The sequence below is a fragment of the Corticium candelabrum genome, chromosome 13 (genome assembly GCF_963422355.1).
Source record: "Corticium candelabrum chromosome 13, ooCorCand1.1, whole genome shotgun sequence".
NCBI lineage: Eukaryota > Metazoa > Porifera > Homoscleromorpha > Homosclerophorida > Plakinidae > Corticium > Corticium candelabrum.
The window spans coordinates 3,220,001-3,228,772 of NC_085097.1; the positions used below are offsets into that span (position 1 = coordinate 3,220,001).

Here is an 8,772-nt window from a genome sequence, read left to right on the forward strand (position 1 = left end):
CATGCAGCCATGATCGACGTCGTACGATCTAGCGTTGTGCGCTCGTGTCACAACGGAGACTGAATGCGAACGTACTGGATGGATGCGAACGTACTCGGTGCTGTTTGCTGTTTTTTGACGTCTAAAGCGACCGCATACAGTCCGGAGTGAGCGATATCTGGAAGGGCTTGGAGTTGCATGACGTCATCGAAACAAGATGAGTCGTCTTTCTGTGTTTGGGTAATCATTTGATGTGTTTTGTGCATTGTTTTGGTGAACACATACAGTAGCAACCAGGAAGAGACCACGTTGTGATTGGAGTAGTATGAACGGAAGCAGCTTGGGTTGCAGACTTCACTTCTGACACTGCATGTCAATCTGTGGAACACGCAAGTCTCTACTACTGACGTTATATGATATCTGCCTGGCCCTGAGTGACCTTTACGTGACGATCAACACTGCATGCGTATACTGCATGATCATCATGTATTAATTCATAGATATACGTACAGCTCATATATGGTAGTCCATACATAGCTAGTCTAGAGTTTTCATGTTTACAATACATAGCACATAATAACAATAATACTTTAGGTTCACTCGGTGTCATTAAAATGTACATCTACATCATCATCATCATCATCATCATCATTGTCATCATCCTCAGGTACGAAACCAATGTGCTCTTGCAGCAACTTCTGTAGCCATGTGCAAAGAGTTTCTTTCCTGCTTTGTTCCAGGAGGGTGCATGAGTATCGAAAGCGGCTATGATGCCTTCCAATCTCTTCCTTGAATATTTTTTTCATTTAATATTTCCAGCACTAGCTGAAAGTCTTTACTGTCTTGAGCGATGGTGTGTTTGCTAGATGTCTACTGAGCCATAACCGACTGTTCGAACAAGTCGCACACACAGTCTACACTACCTATTGATTTTGCTGCACGAGCTAATGCTGAAGGGACAACATTAGCTCCCATATTACGGATGATACCCTTCAGCCGTCTGTTTAGGTGTTCCATCGCCAAATCGCAAGGTATGTTGCATCCAATTTGGCCCCTTCTATTTACAAACCGGCTCCATTTTACTTCTGTGGCTGCTCTTTCAGATAACGAGTGAAGTTGGAGGATTAGCAGAAATGCCTCCTTGCTATAATTTCGTTTACCGGTTTCTTTAAATAGCACCATGAGCACTTTCCAGTATCGTATCACTCTATCACCATCCCCCTCTTTGACTGCGTCATGAAAACCCTTGTAGATGAGGCCAAGATTCAGGATGTCAAGTGCATCAACATGGACTGCATCGAAAGCAGTAGAATGTTCCCTGTATAATAGATAAATAATAATAATAATATATTTCATTGTACTACAACTTGTAGATCGACTCTATAGCTACCGTGCCTTACCTCTGTGCTAGTAAGGATGACAGCAACACAAAAGAATCCATGACTTTTCTGCATAAGGGTGCTAAGGTCTCTTCTTCCCTTGTGTTGATTTTACAGACTGTGCTGCTGACACCACATGAGCTTCCCATGCAAGGGTAAAAAAGTCCTCAGCAGCCTTGAGGTCTTTACCAGGATCTTTATGCACGCTGGTCTTATTTAGCACATGTTTTAGATGGTGTAAAGTGCCTTTGTCTCTGCTAGAATCGTCCCAATATAAGCGCTTCCATATAGCCTGCACAAATATAGAAAGTAAGCTAATACTGTATATATAGCTAATCCTATAGGTTACCATCAACACCAATAATATACCTTTGCCAAGGTGAGGCGAGCATGCCAATCTTCAACAACAGGCAGCAATCCTTCCAATCTACCTTTTGCATTGTCATGGCTACTTCTTAGAGACTTGGCCCCTCTAGCCCTGGCTGCTGTAAGTTGATCGCCTCCCATCAAAATAGGCAAGAAATCGACGTTTTTCAAGCACAATGACTTATCTCCCACGTCAAGAGTACTGTTCACTACACGAGAGGGGACATATTCTTGTAGCGAACCAAGTATCTTGCACATTTCTGGCAGGTAAATTTCATTGTGGAGAAGCACTTCCAATGGCACCTAATTAAGCAAATACAAAGACAAATACTCAGCTGGAGCCCTGGCTATACAGAAAACCATGTAACAGTCTATTCACCATCTTCGATTTACTTGACATCTCCTTTTGATACTTGCATGGAATGTGCCATACTACATCAGCTGCTTGGTGTTCAAAGTCTGGGATTCGTCTCACAAGAACTCTGCCATAGTCGTATAGCCTAGTATTAATTAATCAGTAAACAGCTCACAATCAATTTTCACAAGTACCTGGAAAGAAGTACTTCAAAGTCTCTTTCCAGCTGCATGATGTCGTGGCTATTTATTAAGAAATCATCAATGGTTAGATTGAATGTGTTAGGAGCTCTATTCGATGAAATGCTCAGATCGATTCTGTCCAAGAGCGCAAAGGAATGAAAATAGTGATAAGATCGAGTTTGATGGTCAACTCTTTGATTGGATGGTCTAACGTTTTTGTCAATATTATCACCCACAATCTTAAATCCAGTCCATTGACATTGAATGACTTCTCTACACACATGCAATCACACACAAACTAAAATACTTTTAACCTAACACATGTATATAATGCACACACACATACACACACACACACACACACACACACACACACACACACACACACACACACACACGCACGCACGCACGCACGCACGCACACGCACACATACACCACACCACACAACACTACACACTACACACTGTACAGTCATCTATTTACCTTCCAGTGTCATCTTCAAGTAAACAATTTTCCACATCAATGTCACTTAATTGACTAGAGGGTGAATCCAGGTCGGATGTAGACTTTCTTGAAGAATGCCCATCACTCTCCAAAATTTCAGTTTTCAATTCAGAGTCTGTAGAGACAGTCTTGTCAACTGTCTGGTTTTCTGTACAGTGGTCTGTTTGATTGTCAGTGTCTAATCTGTATTCTGACTGGTTGCTAGACAAAGGAGACTGGGCTAATTCACTTGACTTGGCCACACCAATTATCCTCATTTCTGTCTTAATATATAAAAACAAAGACCTTGATTAATTTAACTTAAATCAGAGAAACAATTAAATTAAAACTAATGTTATAACTTACTGGAAAGTGATGCTTTAAGTTTTCTGAGCATGATTTCACTTCGGAATCAAAGTTGTCACTGATTCTATCCAAAATTTTAAGAGTACCTTTGTGTGATATGCAGACCATTAGGGGTTGCAAACAAGAAAACACCTAGTAACAGAAAAATATTAAAATTGCAAAATGTCCAACTTTTATATGTGTGTATATGTATATATATATATATATATATATATATATATATATATATATATATATATATATATATATATATATATATATATATACTTGCTTAGCAGTTCCATTGCCATACAACAAAAGAGAGATGACACGTTGAACTATAGAAAACTGCTGGTACCGCTGTTTCAAGGCCGTTGATGCAATGAAGCAAACAAGGGGCTTGCACCTCTCAGCACTTTCAGACACTAAGATGCTAATCACATGCAACAATGTGGGAGTATAATTTTTCAGCTCCAACCAAATTCTATCCCACGAAAAGTGCAAAAGAGCTTCACTGTCCATGAATACACTTCTCTTGCCAAGTTTCCTAATCTGATTAATTTCTTTAGCAGTTTTCTTCTTTAGTGACGTAATGGCTGTGTTGCATGCTTCTGCAGAAGTCGTGGCAAAATTCACTGAGAACAAATTCCCGCGAACACATCTCTTTACTGCCTGCTTTCTTCTTGGAGAAGCAAGGTTGTATGCTCTCATTCCAGACTTGTATTTTACAACCACCTAGAAGTTATGAATTCAATCAATGATTTGTAAGCTAGATGCAAGTTTGATGACTCAGACATCCTCTGACATTTACTTTTGGAGACACTTTTTGGATCCTCTGTTGAAGCATTTCTGGTTGGCTACCTGTCATTTCATCTCCATCTTTATCCCCAGGTACTTCAAGTCGTTGCCTCTTTGAAGCTGTACCACATACATAGACAGGCAAGTGTGCCAATTGTTGTTTTATCTATAATGAGCCAACCATATGCAGTTTTATTATAGTTCCATCTTTCTTAGTTAATTTTTATGTAGATCAACATGCAAAATGAACTAAGACTCACCTTAACCTTCAGCAGATGAAGTTCACTTAGTTTCTTCAAATCTTTTTGACAGTAGTGACACACATAAGCTGGACCAGCAGGTGGCAAGTACGAAGACAGTGGAAGGCCCGAGTGTTCTTGAAGCATAACTTCTAAAGTATGTCGAGCATCAGTGAGACTACGTCCATCCAACCGTTTTCTCTTGGTCCACAAGGTAGTAGTATCAAGTGGTGTAGAGCACAAAAAGCACGACGACATGTCAAACCAGTATATCTAACAATTAACTAACGCAATATAGTAATTAATCGAAAAGCTGCTGTCTATTTGCTCGCCCGTCCTAAGCTTTCATCTATATATAGTTAGACACACTGCTATGGCAACGTCGCTGTAAACCTTGACCTGCAAAAATGAACACATAGTCTTCACTTTGGCACGTCCAGCACCTTATTTGCAACGTGATCTCTTCCGAGTTGCTACCGTGTTCACTAGAGCAACGCACAAAACACATGAGGTCATGGCCAAGACAAAGGAAAACAACTCATCTTGTATCTAGAAAAGCTAGGGCTTGGAGCTGACATCATCGAAACAATTTTAATTAAGATGAGTTGCTTCCTTTGTTTGGGTAATGACCTCATGTGTTTGTGCATTGTTCTCTTACTAAAAAGAGCTAGACAACTTCTAATTATAGTTAATTAATTGACAATTTAAGATGCAAGGTTCAGACGACCATATTTAATTTACTGATTAAGATATATCGCGGACAGCTAGGCTCACTCCTTTCATTCTAAACTCGTCGCGTGTGACATCTAGAATCTAGAAATGTCGGATATCTACGAAGCCATTGAGTATGCACGAAAGCAGCTTGGGTTTGCAGACTTGAAAGATAAGCAATTGTTGGCCATCAAACACTTCGTCGAGAGATCTGATACATTTGCAATACTGCCTACCGGTTATGGCAAGTCCGTTATTTACAGCTTGCTTCCTGTTGTCTTTGACAGAATGAGAGGTGAGACGACGCTCTTTAAATATACGCACATACATAGTTAATTTCTTCTTAGATGGGTACATATACACTTGTTACATGTAATAACATTGTTACAATAACCAGATTAATTATGGCTGCGCAGGTCATTGTGGCAGTATTGTTGTGTGTGTCAGCCCTCTAACGTCACTCATGATTGATCAGAAATCCAAACTGCTTCCTAGAGGATTGAAGTGTGAATTTGTAGGAGAATTTCAGACTGATGACAACGCTGTGGGGGAAGTCTTGACAGGCAAAGTGCAATTAGTTTTTATAAGCCCAGAAAACCTTTTGGGCAATCCTACTTTTCGAACAATGTTTTTAAAGAAGATCTACAAAGATAACCTTGTTGCTCTTGTCATTGATGAGGCCCATTGTGTAAAGACATGGTTAGTAAATATATTACTTGCCTCACTGTTGCAAAATACTATACCCTCCATATATGTATGTTTATAATAGTTCGTGCTTTGTCATTATGTAGGGGAGACAAGTTTCGTGTGGCATTCGCTATGATAGGAACTCTTCGAAATTTACTTCCAAAAAAGACTCAGATCATGGCTTTGTCAGCTACAGCAACAAAACCCACATATGATCATGTTGTGAGTAGACTGTCTATGGAAAATGTGAGTGTTGTAGGGCTTTCGCCCATGAGAGACAACATAAGATATGCTGTTCAAGCAGTGACATCACTGGATGACTTCAGTTCTAAACTTGCCACAGGTCTGAGGCATATGCAAAACACCTTCCCCAAAATGGTGATCTTTTGTACTAAATACGACAACTGTTGTTCACTGTATCTTCTGCTCAGATCAAAGTTGGGATCCCACTTTACATTTCCATCAGATTGTATTGATTTGCAAGAATTTCGTCTAGTTGATATGTATTCGAGTGCCTCCACAGTCGAGATGAAACAAAAAATTTTGATGTCATTAGTAAAGTAGACAGCACATTGAGAGTTCTGATAGCTACAACAGCATTTGAGATGGGTGTTGACATTTCCAACATTAGGTGGATTGCTCATTGGAGTCCACCATGGCTCATTGAAGATTATGTCCAAGAGACTGGGAGAGCTGGAAGGGACGGCTTGACAGCAACTGCACTGCTTGTATATGGACATCTGCACAGGACAGTTTCATCCTCGATGAGGAAGTATGGACAAAATTTTACAACCGTCGTAGGAAGTGCTTATTTGCTGATTTCCTATTTGCGGGTAGTGAAGACAGTGCAGGAAAAGGATGTGGTTGTTGTGATGTTTGTGCACTTAGTTGTGACTGTGGTAACTGCTGTACCTTTGACCTTCCAGTAAAATAAATAACTGCATGTTGTAACAACTGTCTAAAATTCTAGATCATGTAGAGCTGCGTGCATATCATAAATCATGCAATAAAACATAACTGTCTGACATGTCGACGTGCTTTTGTGTTTGATGAAACCACCAGATGCTATCACCTTGTTGAGCAAGAGAAAACAGTTGGATGCAAGTAGTCTCCCTAAGCTCCACATACTCTGGAAGTTACGCTGCAGAAACACGCGTAATTTCTAGCTCTGCCAAACAACACATCGAATCTGTACCACCTTGGGACGTCCAGGATTTCTGTCAACGTATTCTCTTCCTGGTTGCTACTGTATGTGTTCACCAAAGCAATGCACAAAACACATCAAATGATTACCCAAACACAGAAAGACGACTCATCTTGTTTCGATGACGTCATGCAACTCCAAGTACCTTCCAGATATCGCTCACTCCGGACTGTATACGGTCGCTTTAGACGTCAAAGAACAGCAAACAGCACCGAGTACGTTCGCATCCATCCAGTACGTTCGCATTCAGTCTCCGTTGTGACACGAGCGCACAACGCTAGATCGTACGACGTCGATCATGGCTGCATGAAATCGAAGCCTGTCGACGTCAACGTCCCCGCGGCCGCGTTTAATCGCTGCTGTAGACATGCAGATTTCACAAACAGCAACGACTCTAGCTGTAGTCTTCGAGTTGTTCTCTACGAAACAAGTGAAGCTATTGAGATAGGATTGCATTGCGTGCATACCAGTCTCGTCTTTAGTGAAGCGTTTAAGAAACTAAATCCGGTCTTTAGATAGCCGATTTCTGGCTACGCGGCACACAGCGACATCAAAGGCCGTACACCAGACCCCATTTCGCCGGGGAGGTCGCGGCGGAAAGGGGTGTGGCTACGCGAGACTACGTCCTTCGTACGGGCAAGATACTGTAGTAGCCTCGCAAGCCAGGCTCTTCCGCGCAGTCGCTGAGCTAACCGCACGTGAATCACACAAGGAGGAGGAGCTTTTACCGGAATTGCTCCAGCGCGAGAAGAGCCTGGTCGCTTTCGAGAACGTCATAGTGACGTGGGACCCCCGATCCGGTTTCATAGCTTGATGAAGCTAACTCTAGTAGGTAAGCATGTAGGTATGAAAGTTGAGAACACGCGACATCGCTTCACGCACTTGCTTGTTTTGCACTAAGTACGTAGTTGACATCATCGTTCGCTTCTAGTACGTTTGTAGACAGCCCAGCCATGTAATACTCTGCAGTGTCACGACTCCTTTTCAGCATTCAGTTTCGCCACCAGCACACCGCCGAATCTAGATCTGCAGCGCGGTAGTTTGAGAAATGAACTCATTGTACGCGGTTAGTGTATATATGTAGCAGTCAGAGTCCGTGCATGGAAACAAGTCGTACGTACTACACGTGCAACTACGAGTCAACTCTACACTTCCTGAACATAATAGGTCCACTGCACTGATGTTTTCCCATGCCTACATGTTTCTAGTTCACCGTGAGGAGAGCCAATATCGTACGAAAGTGTTGCTTGCTGAGTCGAAAGTACCGTCACATAGACTGCGGTAGCAATACACGCCAATCTGATCATGACGCGGAGAGGTCAACAAGCTCTAGGCCACTGTTTTCATGAACCATTGAGTGAAACTGGACCGGCAGTTCTCACACCATTTCCCCCACAGACCATAGATGTCAGAGTAGACGCGCAAGAGTAGTGAACAGTTCTACGTCGGTTTCAATTCGCGCAAACCTGCAGATGAGTTCAGTAGAAAGAAATGTTGCTGGAGAGTGTAGGTTCAGTGGACCAGTCCTATGTAGGCCATTCCTACGCTCATTATTCACCAGCACTTTGTCCATCAACAGCTTCACTGGATTTCGTGTTCACGCGCTCTCCGCGGAGGGCTACCTTTCTGCTTCATGTATCAGCGCAATTACATTAACGAGCTCTTTAGGAAATCGAATTAGCCTTATGCAAGCTATGAAACCGGATCGGGAGTCCCACGTCACTATGACGTTTTCGAAAGCGACCAGGCTCTTCTCGCGCTGGAGAATTTCCGGTAAAAGTTCCTCCTCCTCGTGTGATTCACGTGCGGTTAGCTCAGCGACTGCGCGGAAGAGCCTGGCTTGCGAGCCAATACTGTAGCGTTCTGACGAAAGTGCAACACGTCACATGCAATCTTTGTTGTGAGGTCCCGGATGTGCTAACTGAATTGGAATTTTGCTCTTCGCGCTTGTTTCGATAGAAATCGACACACTCCCCGTTTAGTGATTTCTGCAGAAAACGTGTATGTTGGATTTGGCGCAAATGCAAACAGAATTTGGAGAGA

At 42.2% G+C, this 8,772-nt stretch overlaps 2 protein-coding genes across 3 annotated transcripts in view; one reads left to right on the top strand and one right to left on the bottom strand.

Annotated features, from left to right (window-relative positions):
- The window catches only part of LOC134188769 (uncharacterized), a 4,870-nt gene extending 86 nt beyond the window's left edge, over positions 1 to 4,784 (bottom strand). The window contains exons 1-10 of one of the 2 annotated variants that reach the window (XM_062656962.1): positions 4,149 to 4,784; positions 3,902 to 4,054; positions 3,379 to 3,825; positions 3,112 to 3,243; positions 2,746 to 3,029; positions 2,274 to 2,534; positions 2,104 to 2,206; positions 1,728 to 2,027; positions 1,380 to 1,650; positions 1 to 1,297 (exon numbers count right to left, since the gene is read on the bottom strand). The exon at positions 1 to 1,297 is cut by the window's left edge and continues 86 nt beyond it. In XM_062656962.1, coding sequence (XP_062512946.1) covers positions 1,441 to 1,650; positions 1,728 to 2,027; positions 2,104 to 2,206; positions 2,274 to 2,534; positions 2,746 to 3,029; positions 3,112 to 3,243; positions 3,379 to 3,825; positions 3,902 to 4,054; positions 4,149 to 4,385 — 2,127 coding nt within the window. In that variant the 5' untranslated portion in view covers positions 4,386 to 4,784 and the 3' untranslated portion in view covers positions 1 to 1,297; positions 1,380 to 1,440. Of the gene's footprint in view, positions 1,298 to 1,379; positions 1,651 to 1,727; positions 2,028 to 2,103; positions 2,207 to 2,273; positions 2,535 to 2,745; positions 3,030 to 3,111; positions 3,244 to 3,378; positions 3,826 to 3,895; positions 4,055 to 4,148 lie in introns of both variants that reach the window. The other variant, XM_062656961.1, reaches the window with a different exon arrangement.
- Positions 4,785 to 4,946: 162 nt separating this feature from the next.
- LOC134188509 (ATP-dependent DNA helicase RecQ-like) lies at positions 4,947 to 6,454 on the top strand. Its single transcript, XM_062656671.1, has 4 exons — positions 4,947 to 5,133; positions 5,255 to 5,537; positions 5,630 to 5,875; positions 6,157 to 6,454. The coding sequence occupies exons 1-4, from the start codon at positions 4,947 to 4,949 to the stop codon at positions 6,452 to 6,454; spliced, it is 1,014 nt and encodes a 337-aa protein (XP_062512655.1).
- Positions 6,455 to 8,772: the final 2,318 nt, after the last annotated feature.

Coding starts and splice junctions, on each gene's coding strand:
- LOC134188509 (XM_062656671.1), top strand. CDS start 4,947: ATGTCGGATATCTACGAAGCCATTGAGTATGCACGAAAGCAGCTTGGG. Junction 5,538..5,629: donor GCCCATTGTGTAAAGACATG/GTTAGTAAATAT, acceptor GTCATTATGTAG/GGGAGACAAGTTTCGTGTGG. Junction 5,876..6,156: donor AAACTTGCCACAGGTCTGAG/GCATATGCAAAA, acceptor TTCCAACATTAG/GTGGATTGCTCATTGGAGTC.